Genomic DNA, 22,457 nt, shown 5'->3' on the forward strand with positions numbered 1-22,457 from the left:
TCAGCGTTCTGCACTGGCCTGCTGGAGGTTTGCAGCTCGCACGCATTAGAAGAGCCCATCCCTCCTCTGCTCCGGCACAGAGGAGCAGATCCCGGTCCTCTTGGTGGGCCCTGTTCAGCTCTCCTACAGTAACTGGCCGTCTCCTGGAGTCTCCTCCAGGATCTGGAGACGGTCCTGGGAGACACAGCAAACCTCGATGTGCCACCCTGGAGGAGTTGGACTACCTGTGGAAACTCTGGAAGGTCCAGGTATCACCTCATGCTCCTTAACTGACCGGATCAATATCCCAGGAGTTTAACGGGCTCGATGCTGCACTCGGATTTAAACACATTCCTTTAACTTTGGTTTTGGCTCTTTGTTAACATCCACTGCTAACTCGAACCACATTATCCGTGCTGTGAGCACCAGCACACATCTGGTGGGTCAAGTATGAGATCAGTAGCAGCACAAAGCACAGCAGAGCTCACGATGGTTTCTTCCAGACTTTTCTTAACTTTATTTAACCGGCAAATGAAAGTGGACAGGCCAGCCGGACAGGTGGTGAATTCAAACCGTTAGACGTTTCCCCTCCAACTGTCACGGACCCGGGAGTGTCACAGGGAACGACTTAATTCATATTAAAGAATCTGAGTTAGGTCCAACCGCCGGCTGACTTCAATGAAACCTCTCGTCTGTGTCGCAGCAGGCCTCCTCACCTGCCTCCCAGGTGTGCACGCTCTGTGATTTGGCGTGGGGAATGAAAGCAGCTGGAGTCCGAGGAGCCGCTCTGAAAGCGTCTGAACCGACCGCGTGAAGTTTGGGAGCAGCCGTGACTCTCTGTGTAATCCTGCGACAAACAGGAAGCCACAAACAGCCGCTGTGAGCGTTAATAGAGATTTTAACACAAAGCATTAGCAGCAGCACCGCTGTGCTGCGAGTGCTTCATCACCACAGAAAAGGGGAAATGGCTTCTTCAGGCTGCGTTAGAGGCAGCGTGGGAGGGCCGCCCGGGGCCCGACTCCATGAAATGTCAACTATGCCTCCTCCTATCTTGTCTTCTTCATCCTTTGCTCTCTGCTTCCTCATCCTCTCAGGTCGTGTTCACGCAGCGGGCTAATCCCGTTTCTCTTTAAAGCTTTGAGACTGTCCGCTTTGTCACCGAAGAGCGACCACAGGACAGGATAACACAGCACAGCCATTGAAATCCAGGGAACACCTGCACAGTTCAATAGTAAATCAGATGAATCCAAGTTTAATCTGCCTCGGGTCATTGTAAGAACCGGCTGAGAGGTGACCCTCAGCAGGAAGCTGCTCCAAGAGAAAGCTGATGTCCAGTTACAACAATGTTTGATGGGCGAAGGAGCAGCAGGGAAAAACTCGTTTGTGCACGTTTGTTTTTAATGTTTTTCCTTTGAGCAGAAATGCTTAAAGAGCCACGTGATTCTGACCGCCGCACATTTTCTAGCAGCTGCTTTACTGTGAGTCTCAGTAAGCCGGATCGAAGTGCGCATGGATGGGATTTCCTCCTCTGCCTGCGGATAACCGTCCTGTATTAAAGCTTAACAAGATGTTTGGGGGTGATAGCCAGCATGTGTGAGTCTCCCCCACAGTTACATGCAGAGAGCCTCTCGCAGTAATGGAGGTACCACACAACACCTCCTCAGTCTGACAGCAGCAGAGGTCTGTGTTGGATGGGGAGAAGTCAGTAACTTCATGTTAACATTTTTCTGACTTTACCATAAAACACAACAATGACCAGATTAGAGCAAATCTAGGAAGTCCAAATGTTTCAGGAGAGGAATCTGCGGATGGAAAATGATCGTACCCAGCAGCTCAAGTTCCACTCATGATTTCACAGAGGATGAATCCTCTCAGTCACATCCTCATGCGTCCATCCACCGAGTTCTCTCGGCTAGCTCTTTCCCCTTGGACGACTCCTGGAGGGCGTACCCTCGCTTCTCCTTTCTGACCTGAGCGGTGTCCATCCTATTTCAGACCTGCTTCCACAACGAGGCGACTCGCTGTGCATCAGCTTACTGTACAGCTTACTGAGGCTACCACAACCTGGAGTATCCACTGACACCAACCATCAGCTGTGAAGCTTCGGACAGTTCAGTTGATGTGTGTCTGCAGACCTGCAGCAAACCCGCGTCGTCACTCTTAAACTTCAGGGTTTAGCAGTGTTTTAATATTTTACTCTGGGATATGAGAGCGATGCCGATGCTCGTATTCAATCCTCAACGAGCAGCAAAAAGAGTTAAAGTAGGTTTTGATTGGGCCTCATCACCTCCTCTGGCCTCAGTCTGCAGGAGATCTGAGGCGCGAGTCTGTGAAAGGAGCTGGATTTGCATGATTGTCGTCCTGCTTTTGTTCGTCTTGTGTTTCCAGCTTCTCCATCATGGCGTCACCTTTTACTCCTCCTCCCTCTGTTCCTCGCACCTCCTCCTTAATTAAAGGTGTTTATTTAGGGATTAATTTGCGCCCCGAACGGAGACAAAACGCTCCTTCCCGCCCGGCTCAGCAAGCATCCGACAGCCCGAGGCGCCCCGGCAGCACGGCGCTCGGGGACGTGTAGGAATAATGTGCTCGGGTGTTAAATTGAGAGCAGAGCTATTGTTCAGCACAAAAACCATTATCTCCACATTTCCAACCATCATTTTAATACCTCGTCCCATAACTGCTGTATTACCTCATGTGATAATCCTGCCATTAATAACCTTTGCAGACTTTGTTGCTTCTGCTGCTCATTTGTGCTGTGAAACTATTTTGTCCTCGGGCTGTTTCGGGGGGGTACAGATGGAAACGCCGGCGCTCTGACCTTCAGCATGTTCACGCTGAGCTGAGCAGATTAAATATAGCAAATTGGGCTCTGATTGTACTGTAGCTGAAAGTGGTTTGGACTTCTGTGGTCATGGCAGAGTTGCTTAATTAACTACATAAATGAACAACAGCACCAGGCCTGCTGGCTGAAACTGCCACCAGGTCTTTGTACAGGACGCGTAGCCATGTGAACACGTTCACGTACCCAGCCACATGTTCCAGGTTTCCAGAGGATCCGTGCTCCTGGTTGCTGGGATACGCTGGCGCTCTTATTTCCACACAAAATGCTGAGAAACTCATTAATATGAACTTTTCATCAGATTTATTCATCCAACGCCAAAATGCAGCAAGAGTCACCTCAAGACCCTTTATGTTGTGAGGTTAAGGACCCAACAACAATACAGACAACGGCCCAACAATCAAACTGCCTCCTGTGAGCGAGCGCTTTGGCGTCAGTGGGACAGAAAAACTCCTGTTTAACAGGAAGTAGGCTCAGGGAAGGGGAAGCCGTCTGCAGCGACCGGTTGGGCGTGAGAGGAGGAAGGCTGGACATCTTCCTGTCACAGAAGTCGGCCTCTCCACTGACTGGGCAACGATATTCAGCTAAATCAGAGTTTGAAGAATAAATGATTTATTTTCAGCCGCATCGAATCACAACGACAGTCAGGGCGCTTTATGTTGGATAAATGCTGATTTGATCCCGTCTCTCTCAAAGAAATGAACAGTCTCTGCTGAGTTACATTTATTTTAGCGCAGATCTCAACCAAAGACTCAGGAAAAACATATTTTGCTGTAGGAAAACTCTGAACCCTTGAAGCTTCGGCCCCATGCACAGTCTGAGGTCTGGGGACTGGCGAGACCACTCCGTATCTTAATGTGCTTTGTTTGGGTCATTGTCATGATGGAGGATCCATACACCACGCCACTTCAGTGTTCTGGCTGAGAGAAGGAGATTCTTCTCTGAGATTTTACCCTACGTCCCCTCAATGTGGTGTCCTGTACCCCTAACAGAAAGGTGCAGTGTGTTCAATCAAGCTCCTACCATGTAGATTTATTCTGATCCAAAACTTCTCTCGTGATCCCATGAACTGAGATCTCGAACGGAGCTCCAGACTAGCGCTGCCACAAATGATTATTTTGATAGTCGACTACGCACTGATTATTTTTGCGATTAGTCGACTAATCAGATCATCATCCATTGGACGTAAAACTACAGCTTATTGCACCAGCAGCATCTGCTCTTATATAACTATCATTAGCTTACAGCTTTAAGTGTTTAAGGTGAAATTTGCAGATTGTTTCGGTGAAGTTTAATAAACTCCTTGCTATCTAAAATATAACAGGACACCGGAGTAAATTCTCCAGCATCTCACACTTCTGATAATCAGCTGTCTGCTTGACGTTTATTCAGCTGTGTAAAAACTATAACTTTAATCTCAGACAAACTGATTTACTCAGGAACAAATAAAATACAAAAAAAGCCAAACAATAACATTTTAAGTTATCTAAGTGACTCATATATATTTAACCTGAGTAGCGAAAGACGGCGGTGGGTTTGAAAACGATTTGCCGGGAGTCCGGTGTTCTCACGGCTCTAGTGACCTAGCCCCCGGCTCGCTATCGAGCTAGTGGGTAACAGACGTCTCCGAAAACGTCAGAGCGCTTTTGAAAATATGTGGTGTCCTGATAAACTGAGCAGATATTTGAGGTTTACACAGCTACATTCTCGCCTGAAAATATGTTAAAGGTTTATTTTGTGACCCAGAAAGAATAATAAGAGTAATATTAAAACTAACTAGCTGCCGCCATTGTTGGAAACTGAGCTGGGCCGCGCTATGAATTCTGGGACACAGATTCTTCTTCTTCGGGGTTTAACGGCAGCTGGCATCCTTGTACATGCAGTGCTGCCATCTTCTGTTTCAGTCCGTTATTACACTCTTAAATCCTGCTACTTATTCCTGCGTCTTTTGGGATCTTACAAAGCTTCAAACGACGCGTCGACTATTAAATCAGTCGTCGACGATTCTGATAGTCGACTAATCCTGGCAGCCCTACTCCAGACCCAGAGCGTCTGACCCCAACAGCTGTCACCTTCTCACCAGGCTTCCTGCTGATGGTCTTGTAGTTTATTCCAGCCTTGTGCAGGTCTGCATCTTCTCCCTCACGTCCTTTAACAGCTCGTTGGACTTCGGAAGAAAGCGATTCTGTCGTGCTTCATAAACGACGAGACAATATCAGGAGTGTTTCCAACTGATTGACTGTAACTCACGTGAGCACTCGGCTAATCTGTGGGTCGCTCCGTCACATACGCATCAGGTTATAACTTTTACGTAACACATTTTTCTGGACTCTTGGTTGATATTCTGTCTCTCCATTAAAATAAAACTACCATTAAACTTAGAGGCTCTTTGGACGTTCAGCAGGAGATGAAATATTATCTCCCCACTGTCACATGATCCCTACGACGGCGGTCACGTCAAAGACCTTATTCTCTGCTCTTTGGTTGGTTTCAAACTGTTGAGTCATCGTGGGCGGAACAACAAATAAATCCAGCTGCTGTGCTGAAAGGATGAAGCCACAAATCATCACCTGCATTCAGCCTCAGCGGGGGAAAGGAGCTCAGTGCAGAAGCTTACGATTGATGCGCCGTGATTATTTTTCAACGACGGCGAAATCCCCGTCGCGTTGAATTCGATGGTTCACAATCTCATTTCAAAATTACAGCCGTGATGAGCCGAGGTACATCGCTCCGTACCGTGGTACATCGCTCCGTACCGTGGTACATCGCTCCGTACCGTGGTACATCGCAGGCCTATTGTGGGATTTTTTGGCAAATTTAAATAATTAGAGCGAGAAAGTCTCGGCCTTCTCCGAACTGTCTGTTCTTCTTCACGTCGTAGGTTGATGTCGTGAGGTAAACTGGGCCACGCGGACGCGCAGCTGCTCGCTGTGATGCTTTTTCTAGTTTTGAATCATCAGCTTTAATTTGTTCCAAGTGTAAAAACTGCCTCTGCAGATCAGATCTACTTCATCAGATCTTAATGGGAAAAAAATCGATGCTTCTCTCAGCTGAAAATGTGTCTATTCAGAGCCTGCGGAGTCTTGTACAGCAGTTCACAGGCCTGCAGGCCAGTTTTCCCATGACTTCAGAAACAGGACGTGTTCCTGAGTAAAGAGGGCGCGAGGTCGAACGGAGATGAAGGACGATGGGATACCGAGAACAGCCGAGAGCATCGACAGGCTCCGACCGTAACGAGAGGGGAGGATTTAAAAACACACACTGATGCTTAGACAGTTACATCTTATGAAAGCGCACCTGACAAAGTGAAAGAGATGAATGTGATTACATTTGTTATATTTAGTTTTGTTTGACAGTGGCTGACGGGGGGCGTCCCCTTCAGAGGCTGTGCTTCCTTTACAGCATCCTTAAAGCTCAGTCTGTGCACTTTCCCTCTGTCCTGTTATTTCTTCTTTGTTGCTTTGACTCAGTCTGAACTGTTGTACCTTCTACACTTTCTTTGTTATCAGTGCAAAGTGTAACGTTACTAATACAGCCCTGATAAAAAAAAGCTTAAGACCACCTGAAAAATGGCCAAAACTCATATTTTGCATGGTTGGATCTTAACAAAGCTCAGAGTCGAGCTTCAACATGCAACAAGAAGAAATGGGAGGTTTTTTTGAGCCTGCGATTTATTGAGAGCAACACTTAAACTGAAACAGGCTGAACGTGCTTAAAGGCCAAAAATGTGGATTTATTGTCATTTTCTGTCAGGTAGTCACACCGTCACCACGTTCTGATGGCAAAGGCAAAAAAAGTTTCCTTTTTTGAACATTGTCGGTTTCTTCTTGTCGCAGGTTGAAGCTCTACTTGGAACCTCGTTAAGATCCAACCATGCAAAATGTGATTGTTGCCATTTTTCAGGTGATCGTAAACTTTGGATCCTGACTGTATGTTCTTGTTGTAAGGAGCAGGCGTGATCGGTGCACACGTGTCGGTGGGTCGCTCGCTCCTGTGTCGTTCTGTTTTCAGACGCCGTGCATCAGCAGCGGGAGATCTAACAGCATGAAGGAAGCTAGAACGGGTTGGAAATGTCAACACCAGCTTTTATTTCTTTGTAGTTTGTTTGCCAGCAAAGACAAAAAGAAACACATTTTCGTCCACAAACGTGTGTTTGGATGTATTTGTCTTTGGAAAGCAGGAAATCGGTGTTAAGCGGACACCTTTGGTCGGCCGTGCTTCGGCACATCTCACACTTCATGTAAATAAAAGCTGGAGAATCAGGAGAATCGCTTGTATTTATCTGAGCTGGACAAAGTAAGACGTTGAGGTGCGTTCTCACGGTAGGCTGGGATTTATTAGGCGCTGCAGAGCGACTGCGACTCTGCTGCGTGTGCAGAGGAGACGCCGCAGTAAGACTGTGTGACATAGCAGCGAGCGCGACATCCCGCCCGAGGGTCGCAGACTGTTCTTGTTGCCTTCGGGTAAGAAGGATTAATTGGTGTTCTCTGCGTCTCACCTGCTGCTCTCGTCTCTTCTTCCAGGATCTTGGAGCTGCAGGAGAAAGGCGACCTGGACATCATGAAGCAGAAGTGGTGGCCCCGCGCCGGCCGCTGCGACCTCAGCAGCCACGCCAGCGCCCACCCCGATGGCCGCTCCCTCAAGCTGCACAGCTTCGCCGGCATCTTCTGCATCTTGGCCGCGGGCCTGCTGCTGGCCTGCCTGGTGGCTGGGCTGGAGGCTTGGTGGAACAGCAACCACTGCCGCCAGGAGCAGCCCAAAGAGGTGACCGAGCACAGGGCCCGGCGGACGGGCCAGCGGGGGGAAGACACTGCCACACTCTACTTTAAGGATCCAGCCGCAGACGCGAGCCCCGACTTAGTGGAGCTCCAGTACACCCAGCTGTAGAGGAGAGAGGTTTAGGAGTCAGTCTAGTGTCGGAGAGCTGGGGGACAGAGGGCGGGAGGCAGGGCAGAGTAGGTAGATGTGCTCTGTGCCGCTGACTGAAATCAAATTTGGTCTCTTCTCCTTATTATTACTACACCCCCTTCATGTTTTTATTTTACCCGTGCATCGCTCCCCACCCACCCTGTCCCCAACTACCAGGGCACACTCCGCCTCACCATTACCTTTACTAATATGCTCATAAAACGACGAGGCCTTACGAGCAAGCGGTGCCGAATTAGCTCAGCCAGCCAGGGATCAAATCCCAGCGTGGAAGCACCCGCAGACTTTAATGATTAATTCCCACAGCAGCGGCTCTGTAGCATTCAAGGGCTCGGTATTGAATTATTGCTATAAACTCATTTTGTGTGGTAAGGCTTTGGTAATTTTCTGCACCCAGGGGTTGTTAAAAGAGATTATAATTAGCAGGAGAGGGTGGGAGCTTGCTGAGGCAGAGAAGGACACTTACGGAGTTTTTAGCATGGAAAGAAAAAGTTGTTTGTCACATTAAACGCAGCTCGACCTGCGTTTCAACAACCGTGCACTGTTGCTGTTGGAAACTGGAGCCTCACCAAGTGCCTGCCGAATAAGAATCACTGAGAACTCAGCGACCACCTCGCTCTTTTATGAATGAAACACACGCTGCTCTTACAGCCGAGCTAATAGTTACACCTGCGGTTCGTGAAAGATGAACGCACCCCCGATCGATATTAATGAACGGCCGCCTCCTCGAAAGCTGGAAACATCCCGTAATTGAAACGTCTTTAGTGGATAATTATCCGGAACTTCTGCCGTCACAGCAGGATCGTATTGTTCCGATTTAACACGACGTCATTAAAAAACACAAATCTGTGTTAACCTCTCAGAGTGACGCTGTCCCTGTGCCAAACAATAGGCTCTGACGTACAAGTGCTCCGTGTAATTTTACGCTGCTGCCATTTCAAAGTGTGAATGTGGGAACTTTGGCTCTGCAGATGAGAATCTGACAGTTTCAGTGGCTGCTGCTGCTGCACATCTGCAACAGGCCATAAAGCTTCAATAACAAAATCTGACTCCAAAACAAATTCAGCATCAGCTCATCGAGTTTCGTCCCATCGGAGTCGTGAACGTGCGGCTCTTTAGCTGCTAAATGTTCCACTTTGCTCACCTCGCTGGGCTCCAACTGTCTGCTGTGCAAAGTGGCTCTTTAGAGCTTTTTTCCCTGAAAGGGCCACAAAAGATTTATGCAGGGAGCTCATCAACGTAACCTTTCACTCTGTCTGCAGCCACAGAAGCAAGCGTGCAGGAAACTCAGTAACAAAGATCAGTACTTTCCGTCAGTATTAAAATAAATATCCAATCGCAAACTAAGTCATTAATAATCAGGTTTCATGCATAATCGTTAGTGGCAGCCAATCTCCTCACACCAGAGCTGTGACATCACTCAGCATGAAATATGGACATGAGTTTAAATGGGACATTTTGACACCGGAAACACCTTCAGTCGGATGGTTTCTGTGCAGAGTGATGCTTCAGACATCAGCCTGCAGAGAACAGAGCGAGGCAGCCGTCTGCTTCTGTGTCAGTGTGAGAGGATAAAAGCTTTGAACAGAGATCAGCTGGCCTCATATAACACAATACCAACACAGGGCAGCGTGCAACTACAGATGAATTTGGACGCCCCATCACAACTCAACAAGCAGCCCATCAGAAAGCACTGACCTGCAGCACAAAGCTCCCTGTAAAGTCTCAACCACCCAGACATCTGCTAATAAACATCCTAGAGTCTCCCCGTGCACCAAAACTGGAGCTCAGACTTCTAGAAAGGTCTGTTAGTACAACAACGTCCCAACAGCCGTATAGTTGGTCAGATAATGTCATTAAAAATGTTCCAGCAGCACAAACATGGTCCACAGGTCCAGTTCAGGGACTTCAGTTGGCTGAGGTGGAGAATAGCAGACAGCTAGCAGCTGCAGCCGCTTGTGTCACCATCCACCTGCCAGTCAACATTGGAGTCTATGCGGTAAGACTCACTGATGGGGACAGCCCCAAGTGGACAAGAGAGGAACTGCAGCTTGTGGCAGTTCCACAGTGAGTTCAAATTACCAAAAAAACCCACAATCCTCTGTGAAACTGAAATTATGTCACATGCATCATTTGAATAAGCTTTGAGTGACCAGAGTTACTCACATCTTTATTTATAATCACAACAACAGTTGCCTCAAGACAACTGTAAAGTAAAGACCCTCCAATAATACAGAGAAAAACCCAACAATCATATGACCCCCTATGAGCAGCACTTTGGTGACAGTGGGAAGGAAAAACTCCCTTTTAACAGGAAGAAACCTCCGGCAGAACCAGGCTCAGGGAGGGGCGGGGCCATCTGCTGCGACAGGTTAGGAGTGAGGGGAGGAAGGCGGGACAAAGAGATTAATGATCAGCTGATAACTACGATGTGGTCGCTTCTGACTCCACAAAACGTACGATGACAGAAGCTGCGATGCTAAACCCGAGTTAGCTCCATTCAGCCTTTGACTCCTCCTTCCAGTCATACATGACGTTTGTTATTGGTTGAGAACCACCAAGTATTCAATGTTAAACATGATGGTGGGACAGAAATACAGGAGGAGAATGGATGTTGGGGCTACACTGATACTGACGTGTGTGCTGTGTGTTACAGTGGTTATTGTGTGGTCTGTATATTGTTTGAAACGGGGACACGGGCGCTACCAAAGACACCGCTCGAACACGAAACTGACCTCAGGCCTGCCTTTCCATGTCCTACCTCCAGACATCAACAACATACACCTCCCAGCACTACGCAGGGCCGACCTCACCTCACTGTGCGAACACCCCCAGACAGGCTTCAGTCATGTGACAGGGGACAAACGGGCAGGAAGGCCTCGATGTGGATCCATAAACTAAAGTGTGAGCAGGCAGTGTGCACGCTGGGTGTGTCACCCTTTAGCAATAAGATCTGTCTCCGACATCCCCGTCCATAACCCCTGGTTCTATCACTGTGTCACGTCTTATTGCAAATTATATGTCAATGTGGACACCCCTGTTATCTATCTCCTCTCCTTCTCTCCATCTATCCTTTTCATTTTTTGATTTACACTTGACTGTCTATGATCTCGTGCAGGTTACTAAGGATTACAGGCTGGCAAGGGTTTCTGGTCCATTGACATATAATGACATTACAACTGCTTCATCGGAGGGGAGGAGGGACATTTGGACAGACAGAGAGAGAGGCTGGGATGAAGCAGAAGCTATTGATACAGGTCAGAATAGACCTCCTATATACAACCTTCTAAAATACGACAAAAGAAATCAAACACATCTGTGCCGTCGCCAAGCTCCTCTTTGTTTTTGTTCTTTCCTTTCGGGGGTTAAAGTCTTTCTGATTTTCTGAAACTAAATCTGCAGGCATACAGGAAGTCATTTTTGTCAGTTTCCAGCACAAATTCAATTATGTCTGTGATCATCTTAAAGGTTAGAACTCATTCTTCCCCTGGTATAATGCTTATTAAGCAGCGTTTGCTAATTAGAGGAGTGTAGAATAATAATAAAATAAAGAATTAGGATTTTGCTCTATGCAGATGATAAAGTTGTAACCTTCTGAGAACTCGCTACTAACGCTGCATCCCGTCATCATTAGAAACCTTCCCGGTTCTCACGGTGCCTTTTCTGTTTCTCCTTGCTTTCTCTCATTTGGTCATCTTTAACTGTTTGAACACATCTCATAAGGGCTGACCTCACACCTCAGTTTGACCTGTTTCGGGAGAACAGAATCACCAAGGTTCACGACAAACTCAGTGCCTTTCACGCAGCTTTTATTGAGCAGTGTTTGCATAAACCTTTAAAAATTCATCAAGACATCTACGAGAAATGGAGCAGCTCAATATCAGAAAGCCTGATAAGGCTAGTTTTGAGTTGGTGGCCATAAGAATATTGGTGATCGTGCCTACAACCAGCAAGCAGCTCCGTGGAAGGCCTGCACGTGCATTTGCAAACCTTTGCCTTGAATTTAATTTTAACATTGCAAGGAGCCAAATCTCTCACAGGACAAGCAGTGAGTGTGAATCGTGTTGAGGTGACTGAGAAGCTTCAGGAAACAGCTCAGGAAGTCATAGCAGAATTTTGCATCTGACCCTGGAGAGTATAAGATGCTTCTGGTTGAGCCACTTTCAGCCCTGGATACTGAACTCTTCCCCTTAAAACTCTGGGTTTTAAGGGGAAGAGTCTTTGGGTTGTAGATGGAGAACCAGCTTTTATCCTTGACGTAAACTCACACGAAAACTCCCACATGTAAGAAAATCTTTTTTGTTTTTCACAGGCAAAGTCTTTTTGATCGTACCTTCTGTTTCTCCGTCTGAATCAGCTCAAAGTAGCTGCTGTGTGAAAGTGGCAGCTGGCAAATTTCCCTGATGGAGCCAGACTGCATTAGAAAAAGTCTGACTTTAAGACTTTTGGAGAGCCACTTAGCTAACAGCAAATTAGCTTCACAAAGCCAGACTCCATTTCAGATTTCATTGTAAAAATGATCCAGTCAACTGAAGTGGCAGCTGGAGCCTGAAGCGTTCAATCTGAACAGTGTGGCGTTCACATGTGATGTCACTCGCCGTGAACCCGGCGATCTCCTTGAAAAAATGTTGCACCTGCGCCTGGATCGTTTTTCCTCTGCACAGGTTCTGATCGATGCTTTGAGAGCTCTCGGACGTTTTGAAAATAAAGGTCAATAACAGCTTAAGAAAGTCATGCACTCATCTAAATACTTGTATCAAGACCTTCTGACCTAAGCGTCTGGGTCAGCAGCACTTTATTGATTAAGATGTCCATCGATCGACTGAAAACCACAATGACGAACGCAGAAAATATGGTTTTGCTTTGCCAAGCCGAATCTAAATTGAAAGAAACGATTTGCCTCACTTGACCTTTCATCTTATGGTGTCAGTAGCTGGTAATAAAGTTTTGACCTATCGGTTATTGCTCGTTTCTAAGCCTAAAATAAGACAGCGAGATGATTAAGACTGTAGATGATTGCTAACTGCGGCTTTACCGAGTGTGCTTATCTGGAGGCTTTGACCACGTTGTGGATTCAACGATTAAATGAAGACACAGAAATGTTGTTCTGAATTTTATTGCACGCGTGATGAATATTATTACCTGCTTCCTGAGGACTGCATGCCGTGTGTCATGTTTCCAGACGTCTGTGGCTTTTGTTCAGCATTTCTGTGTTTGTTATTTAAGTGATGACCGAGCAAATTTAACTCTTTCATTAAAAAACTGACTGTTTTTGAAAATCAGTATTGCAGTAAAACAGGATTCTCCTCCATTTAAACGCGCTTGGTGATGCTGGCTGGTCAGCAGGAGGACTAACTGCAGTTGGTGGTAAAGAGCAAACCAACGATACCTTTAAACCACACCTGGAAAGCTGGCAGGAAACCTCCGGGTCTCAAGTCCTACACGAAGGATTATTTTGGTCTTCGTCTCTTTGCCACATAAAATTCCTCAAACCTGCTGAAACATGGACTGTTTTTGGCACCTACACAGAACTGTCGTAGAACTGATGGGAAACACGTGTTGGGAAGATGTCGGGCTACTTTGTGCTCATTGACTTTTCTAGAAGTTTCTAGAAGTCTGCTGGAGAGATGAACTCATCTAGTGTTTGTTGATGGTGCGAGAGACGCTGGTCCAACGTTTACTCCAAAATCTTCCACAGACATTTAGCTGGACTGAGATGAAGTGACAGCATTATTAACATGATTGTCACCCTCAGCCCTCGTGTGACGGTTCCCTCTAAGCAGGACCATGGCACAAAAAGAGCCCCTCACGAATAATCAAAAATCCAAAGGCTTGTTTGGGCTCCAGCAAGCGCACAGATCCATCAGTCAGCTGCGGCTTTTAAAACGCGTCACTATACTATCGAGATTTGGTTGAAAACTGAAAGGTGACAACACTTTTCCAGGATTTTGGAAAGATATTGGAAAAACGATTCTTAAGACGAAAAGAAAGACTCTTGCACAAAGTCCTGCAAGAAGACATCTGGTCCTATCGGAGTGAAGATCACGGCCCTCTGCCTGGACCTCAGTGGCTACTTTCAAGTCACAAAGGATGAATAAAGTTTTGTAGATTTTGGTCATTCTACGTTTAAGAAAGAAGATTACCCAGGGTACAACCCTCACCAGGCCCAAAACTGGCCAATGAGCATGCAGCTGGACAGTCGAGTGCTCTTGAAGAACGCTGAGATGGCAACAATGAAAACACTAGGATACAGTTTCACGCGTTGCTGCTAATTTAAAAACAGAAATGCAAACACACGTTCTTGTCTTTTATCTTTTTTATTGCGCTTGATTGGCAGTTCTGACCAACTTACACAGTCAAGTATTACCTACTATATAAAAGTGTACGCGGCGTCTAAATGGAAATGATTCTCCTTTGCTGATCTTATTCATAATAAGCCTCTGGACAGTGAAAACATATCCTCGTAAGAAGCTGCTGGTCAGAGGTGCAGAGGTGTTCAGGAGGAAGAGATGTGCTTTCACCGTTCAACTAAATTTTGAGTTGAAATGACTTCCTTATACAACCAGAAAAGACAACTTTGACCTTTCATCTTTCCACCAAATCTCAACATCTAGCAAAGTTCTCCTCAGCTGGGTTGGATGTAGAGACACAGTCGATGGTGACCTTTGGTTAATAAGACGTTATCAGATGGAAGATGTCGGTGTTAGAGGCGATCGCCGTGCAGAACAGCCTTCGCTCATCTTCGCAGGGCCACTTGAATCTAAAATGAACCAGAAACAATCAGTAACTGTTCTTATCGCACTTGAGCACAACCCACTCGACAGTCACAGTATTTGCAAAGTAGCAGGAAGCAGAGTGATTTAAAAGGCCCCCCAGTGGGAGCACTCACTAAAAGAGCTGTTTGTTTTCCAAATTAATGGAGACTTTCAGACGGCTGTTCTTCCTCTGCACTTACTTCACCAGCCTGCCTTTAACGACCGGCTGAGGTTTAATCCCTGGCATTTATTTATTTAGGCTAGCTGTCAGTTTGAAAACATATTTTAATGAGGCGCTGGTCGGCTGAAACAATAACCTGAGCTGAGATGTTTTAATTGGCTTTGAGAGGAGCTCTCAGAGGCTGGAGTGGGATCATTCAAAGCAAACACGCTGCATGTTCGTGTGTTGCTTAAAGGTTGGAACAAAGGTACACGATTAGCCTCGGCGCTGCTCCACCGCAGCGCATCGAGACGCTCTGAGAGTCGGAGGCTTCGCTAGTGTGTTTCCACCAGAAGGGCTCTCTGCACCACTCTACATGAAGAAATGTTCATCTGCACGGCTCACACTTTACTTTAAATGACTCCGAGACAAACTTCTCCCTTGTTTTTTTCATTTTAAGTCTTCATCCTGCTAACTAAAAGAGCACTGAGGTCAGGTCCTGGGTAGATTTTGGTGACACAGAGTGTCGATTGGCCAACAGGAGCATCTGAGAAAATGAAGCTTTGGTTCATTTAATCTACGAGCAAGAAGAAAAGACCAAGCAGGGTGTGATTAGGAGTGCGTGTAATCGGCAGGTCACCAACGTACGAGCAGGCGGCGTCCTTCAGCTTCTCAGTCAGATCGACACCACCACCAAACACCGCGTGAACTCGAGTGCTCTGCAGAGAACCGGCCCTCACACAGCACTCACTGTTTGCAGTTAAAGCCAGCTGCTGGATTGCTAGTTTAACATTTTTAACATTAGCAGTCTGAGACTGCATCCTTTCACCTGACTGAAAATTCACTTTGTGTCATGCATCCAGTCCCTGGATCCAGAATACGGTCTGATTGTGCTCCGAACGTGTCGTAGCTGTAAAGCTTCTCAAATGTCTTTTGTCTGAGCTCATAAAATCTCTCATAATTTAACAAAGCTGCCCAGAACGTTTTGAACAGTCACATGATCTGTTTATCAGTGGAATAAAATCATGAACAGCGATTTTCAGTCCATGCCAGTAGTAATCCCAACAGTGTGACAGTAAAACAAACTCGAAATGATCAAACCTGCGGGGGTGGGGTAGTTGCATGCCTTCTGTATTATGTGCTGCTAACACTGCACCATGACTGAATATGTATGTGGTATTAATCTGTAATGTGTCGTGTGCATTGTGTTGAGTGTCGCCGGTGTCACTGTGAGTTCCTGGGACTAATCTCACTGTGTTTCTGGACTGAAGCGAGCCCGATGCTGGAGCCAGGCTGCGTTCAGGAATGTTAGCTGCTTTGCTGTAAAGCGATTGGCCGCTTTAAGACCCTCTCCTAAAACATCATCCGGCCGGGCTGCAGCAGTCGCACGCGGACGTGTCGAGAATCTGGCCTCAGATTCAAAGCCTCGCTTTCACTATGCGAATCACGCCTCCTTCCTCCCGCACGCCCCTCGTCCTTTACCTTCCCCTGACCAGTGTACTAAAGCAGACCTGCGGTTCAACAGGGAAACACTCGGGTGTCTATTAATACCTAACAAGTATGCATGTCTGCAGTCAGCAGGAGATGCATCGTCAGCCAGTGTGGCGATTAAATTATTCTGCTAGGAAACCAATTCTCTGATCCTCCTGTGACGAGCGTAGCAGCTCCGAGGGCGGCGAGGGCAGAGAAAGCACAAACATAGCTTCAGTTTATGAATCTAAAATTGATCTCAGATGTGATTCATGACAATCTCGACATAGTCAAGCCTCCAACAGCTCTGCAGCACACGACAGTCAGCTTGGCTCCAGGGTCGGTTTCCTCCATACATCAAGCCTTTACTGCTCACTGGCCAAGTTTGATTTCAAGTTGCACATTCAGATTGGTTTCTGTGGCCTCAGTTTCCACTGGGCTCTTCAAACCAGACTACAAAATGAAACCGGGCCGGTCTATCAGCTGGATCGCTGATAGAAGCTCGTCAGTTAAAAAAAACCCCATATCAGATTGAGAATGCATGGAGCACACGCTGACCTGAATCAGTCTGAGAAATCGGCCCATCGCCAATCTCAGCCTCTGTGTCCCTCCCTCCCTCTCTCCCTCCCCCTGTCTCTCCACTGTCCTCCTCCATCCCCACCCCACCGCCCCACTCCTCAACTTATAGGACAAGGAGGTGAATCTGGAACAGGTGCATCGTCGTATGAACAGTCTTTTGGACGAGGACTTGGCCCACAAGCAGATCCCCGGCCCCTCTATCGAGATCTCTGCGCTGGACATCGGCAGCATGCAGCCCAGCCAGGCCTCTCTGGTCCCGGGCCCGGAGTCCAGGCGGGACTACCCGCCCTCGGGCCTCGCTGTGACCACCTTCCTCCCCGGGGAGGGGGGACCACCTCCTCCTCTTCCCCATCCTCACCATGGGGGGACCCTAGGCAGGACGCTACCCCCATCCCAGGGCCCTGGCAGCAGCACGTTGCCCCCGCACCACCCGCTCAGCAGCACCAACCTCAGCGGCACCATGCAGTGCAAACACAGGGCACCCAACGGGGGGCTCTTCCGGCAGAGCCCTGGCAAGACACCCATGCCAATGTCCTACCAGGCAGTCTCCGCAGGACCCATACCCGAAGCCATTGAGGCCACCCACAGTACATCGATATAAGATCGGAGGGGTAAAAGGGGGGCGGTGGGTGGGAGGGAGGCTGCTCTCTGGACCTGGGTCCAGGTTCGGATGCGAGGCGGGTTGGGGAACCCTAGAGGAAAATTATTATAGAGGAAAAAAAACATATATGTACAAAGTAAAAAGATTTTGTATCTCACTATCTGTTCAGAAACACACACACGAAAAATCTAACAAAAAACAACAAAAAGCGGGCGGCGGGCTGGAGGGTGTAATTTTTCTCGTGTACATATCTGTAAATACCAAGAGAACGAAGTGAGGTTAAAGTGTATTTTGAATATTCTCAATTTTTGAAGTTGAGTTATAAAAACAAACAAAATGAGATTAAAAAAAATATAAACATTGATGAAAAAGTTATGACTGTTTGAATGGCTTTGTAAATTTTGTTCAATTAAACAATGACGCGAAATTCATTGTGATTGTTTTCTAAGTGCCGAAATTAAACGATGTCTTTCCACAACTCATTGATGTAAACGACTACCCATGATGCACCGCTGTAGGGACATTTTTAGTGGTGGACACCTACTGTTATGCACCTCTGTACCAACCCTATATATATCTTCAGCATCGGACAAAAAAAATCACTCTTTGTTTTTTCCCCATTTGTATTAAATATATAATATACATAGTTTTTTCCAAGCAAAAGTCTACATTCTTTTCTTACGTTGACTGTAAATGATGTTCATTCAAACACTGAGGGGGAACAAGCGGGTTTTTATTGGGTTCATATTTTACACACAGCTCAATGGTTTGTTTTTATAGCGAGTTTTTATTTGGCGTCAGTACTGTCCAGGTGAGAGTCTGTTTGTGACGAGCAAATGAGCGAAGAAGAGTACGTACGGCTGCGAGCGCACCGACCGCTGTCTTTAGGTCAAACGATGATGCAGTCATGCAAGCCTGGCCTCTTTGTGGAACACGACAGGGTGTAGAACCGTGGCTCCCTACCCACGCGGTACAGGTCTTAGTCTTAAAGTCAAATATCATATTTTTGAACTGTAAATGCAGTCGCGCGTTCGACGTGATGAAATCTCCCAACAGTTTCTGTAGTCCCGTTTAACCACTTACTACAAAAACCTTTTCTGGGTCACGTTAAAGCTTCAAAATTACGAGAATTGCTTCTGTATTTTAAGCTGTGGAAAGAAATGAACATGTTTAGGGTTGGATGAACCACAGACCTTTAGACATCAAACAGAAACCAACCCGACTTCGAGATGAGGAAATCAGGAACACAAAAACACTTGTTCTGGGTTTCAGAGAGATGCTTGCACCTTCTAAATGATGAATAGTTTTAGAGTTCGTCTTCTTCATCGCACCACCAGCAAACCAGTGAAAATCAGTTACAGTCTTTTTCTATGAAACTCTGTCCAGATGCTTTTAGACTAATGAAAAGTTGGCACCAATTTAAAACAAGTACTGGCATGCTTCCCAACTCTGAGACAGACCCTCTTGTTAGCCAAATATATACAAAAAACCAGAAACGGTCCAGAGTATCAGCCAGCCTGGTATTCATTTTATTTGATATTTTTGAGCTTCTGTTTGTATTTGAAGGAAGTGTCAGATTCAAATTGGTGCCAGAACGATTGATGGTTATTAATTTATTCAAACAAACTTCGACAACAGTCGAAGTCTGAAAGTCTGAAATTACAGACCTGAAACACAAGAAAAGTTGTGACAGATCAAACGTATTCGCCTTTCCATCCTTACTCTTACTAACCGCTCCCACAGAGTTCCTAAAGGAGGGCCGACACTTTTGTTTTCAGGCAGTCGTAATGCTTCGTTTGTGGCCAAATATCGAAGCTCGGCCGAGTTCCAACAGCGGTCGGTGTGAACGCAGCCTTAACCTTAAGAAAAAATATAAAGGTACTAAATATATATGTCTTTAATTTTTATACTCGAGAATTTTACGTCACGCTCTCGTACGCAAGTTTCGTCTTGCAAAGCAGTGCAGTTATTCTAACGAGGAGTGAGAGAGTGACTCAGAGAGGCATCGTATTTCCACAAGTCATTCCTAATGAGATCCATTATCACCTGCAGGGATGACAGAGGGCGTCATTACCCAAAGTGCAGACAGAGGCTCATGATGATGGCCGTTCTGCAGGTGCCATACCTCAACTGCTTGTAAAACAGAGGGAAGTTAAATATATTTGCTAAACACTGGATAGTATTTTCTCTATAGGATACTGTGAGAGGAACATTTATGGTAAAAGTATTTAACAACAGAAATATATAAAACGACCATATCACCCCCACCTTTTTGCTTTTACAAGCACGGTTAACGTGCATCTATGGGCCTAATGACTGTCGACTTCATTTACATTAGCCTGACGCTGGCTGTTCGGATCTATGTTGATCACACACAGTTTTCAGGACATTAGCAGCAAAACGCAGACCCGCTCATCTCTCCATTTATAGAACGTGTACGTGGGCAGAGGAAACTGAGGAACCTTAACTTGTCAGAATGAAGAGCTTTAGTTCCAAAACTGTAGATCGGACATCGAATCTTGTGTTGTTGGTAGGTTTGTGGTTGTTGGACAGGCGGCAGATTAACTCGTTCCTTAAACTACAGACACGAGCGTTCTGTGGAGGTTTTACTGTCCGGTTCTGTCGCACAGCACTTCTTCCACACTGGGGAAACCCAGACTGAAAGATTTTTAAGTGTCCATATCATGTATGTCCACTCTATTCTTACAGACAGACAGTCAGACAGCAGAAATACTGGAGCTGAAGCCTTCTAACAGCGAGTTGTTTTTGGGCAGTCCCTTAGAAAAGATGACCAGGGGTGGGGAACTCCAGGCCTCGAGGGCCGGTGTCCTGCAGGTTTTAGATTTCATCCTGGGTCAACACACCTGACTCAGATGATTAGTTCATTATCAGGCCTCTGGAGAACTTCAAGACATGTTGAGGAGGTCATTTAGCCATTTAAATCATCTGTGTTGGATCAAGGACACATCTAAACCCTGCAGGACACCGGCCCTCGAAGCCTGGAGTGAAGTAGATGATGCTTTTATCACTGTGTGCAGAGCAAGCACACTCCCTAATGTCTCCTTAAGGGTGCCCCCCAACGGCAGCAGTCTCCATCATATTAAGCTCAACTCTGAAGTTTCTGCAAATGAAAAAAATCCTTCAGAGCTTTTTGCTTTTCAAGCAAACAATTTGACACCAGAATAATAAAAACATTCTTTATTAATTCAGATAGGTTTGCTACTAAACCACAACACATCCAACAATTACAACCCGAGGAAAAAATGTGACCTCGTAAACTCTTGGAAACATCCCCAACAAAGCCTATTTGTCCAGTATTTTTCAGTGTTCACACCGAGGTGTTGACCCAGATCAAAATTTAGAAAAACTGTCCAGAACAAATCTGATCTACGTCCTCGATACCACCGGAAACCCCAGTATGGGTCCACTGCCCAAAAGCCAAAGCTGTTGAACAGGTGGCTTTAATGTTGTGGCTGATTGAATCCAGTGGTCTGTTAAAGACTCAACCACAAAACACAGAGATTTAGGAATAAATTCTTCCAACACCAATGACAAGCCGATGTACTTCTTTGTTTCGCACCATGCAAAAGCATGTTATGGCTCTTATCAATGACAGGTTAAAGGTAACATTTACAGTTTGTCCCCGACTACGCATACACGCAGTACCGCTCTCACGTAACACCTTAGAGTGTGGATAAAATACTTGGTTCTGTTGCTGTTCATTCATGCTCCTAATTCTTGATCACTTGAGAAATGTAACTGTAAAAGCACTGTGCCGAATCACTCAGATCATAGGACCAAGGTTTGTTTTTCATAGCTGTATTAAATCTGAGTCATTGAACTGGGAAGAAAAAGTTTAACGTGTGACTGTGAAGATTTACGTTGTTGCCAAGCAGAAATGTTCATTATTCAGTTTCACCATGATTCTGTTAGAGCTCTGCTGAAACGCTAATGTTCTGTGTCTGTGTGAAAACCAATTCTCCGGTGACACCAAGTAAAACCTGCCATGTGTTTCATCCTGTGCGTAAACGGACACGCAGAAACGTGACGGTCCTCGACTCTGACGCAGCTCCCATCTGAACACACTCTATATGGATGTTTTCTTACTGTGTCAGTAGTTGCTTCTCTGTCGTGAACCAACTTGCTTTTTGCACTGTGCTCCACCACGTGACGGACGGACAGAGCGAGGTTACGATTGGTCAGCAATGAGGAAGTGACCGGGAGGGCGGGGCGATAAGGGCCTACGTGTGTCCTGTTTATGTTCGAACTCCAACACCCCGACAGAGGATGAAAACATGAACTGTCAGAGCATACAGACTGTCACAGTACATCTAAGGGAGACCCTTATTTTATTTATGAATATGCTGCTTGGAGTTTCTTAAACTTTAATAAAGAAATATGGTTTACAAATCTGTTTCTGATATGTGTCACTGACAACACGTCTCTTCTACTTAATGCAAACTGTTACCGTGATATTGTCAAGAAGCAGCAACCTCCGAGGGTAAACTGTGCCAAAAGCAGCACTTCCTCTAATATCCAAAAGAATCAGTCCTCGTAGACTCGTATATTATAATGTCTGTTTGCCGAGTGCAGTTCCAGTGATTTATTGGCATGGCCCTGATCACTGCCACTGATTAACGGGTATCTGTGTCTGCTCGTTGTACCCATACCTTGTTAGTGTTAGGCCGCAGTCACACAGGCCTATAGATCGGTCAGGGACTCCATGGTAACCACCAGTTGCTGGGTAAAAATGTGTGACTATTTGGCGAGTGTTTTCAGGAGGTTGTTTGCTGTTGTTAAATGTGCTGCACTGCTTTGGTTGCTCACAGATTGCTGCTGTCCTCAGTAGTCTGCAAATGGTCTGCAAACATGTGACAACTACTTACCAACCAACTGTGAAAATGTGAAGAGTGCGACTGGAAGCAGAGACTGTTTGCCTTCAAAGTAAAAGCAGTAAGGCATGACTTTTACTTTGAAGACAAATGGTCTCAGTTTCTGGTGTGCTTTGACTTTTTCACTGCTGCTTGGTGGTTGGAGAGTGTTAGCAGACCGGTTGGTATCTGCTTGTGTATCTATCCCACTTATCGGTTCCACTTGCACCACAATCGTGTGATTTGAGTTTGTGTGCTGGAGGAGGATAAAGCGGCG

General features: G+C 46.2%; 1 protein-coding gene across 2 annotated transcripts in view; it reads left to right on the forward strand.

Annotated features, from left to right (window-relative positions):
• Positions 1–20,155, forward strand: part of grid1b (glutamate receptor, ionotropic, delta 1b) — a 621,235-nt gene extending 601,080 nt beyond the window's left edge. Inside the window, exons 16-18 of one of the 2 annotated variants that reach the window (XM_080873797.1) lie at positions 7,342–7,582; positions 10,863–11,001; positions 16,818–20,155. In XM_080873797.1, the coding sequence (XP_080729923.1) occupies positions 7,342–7,582; positions 10,863–11,001; positions 16,818–17,284 (847 nt within the window). In that variant the 3' untranslated portion in view covers positions 17,285–20,155. The remainder of the gene's footprint in view (positions 1–7,341; positions 7,583–10,862; positions 11,002–16,817) is intronic. The other variant, XM_080873798.1, reaches the window with a different exon arrangement.
• The last annotated feature ends 2,302 nt before the right edge of the window (positions 20,156–22,457 follow it).

The sequence above is a fragment of the Rhamphochromis sp. 'chilingali' genome (assembly GCF_963969265.1).
Source record: "Rhamphochromis sp. 'chilingali' genome assembly, chromosome: 22".
NCBI lineage: Eukaryota > Metazoa > Chordata > Actinopteri > Cichliformes > Cichlidae > Rhamphochromis > Rhamphochromis sp. 'chilingali'.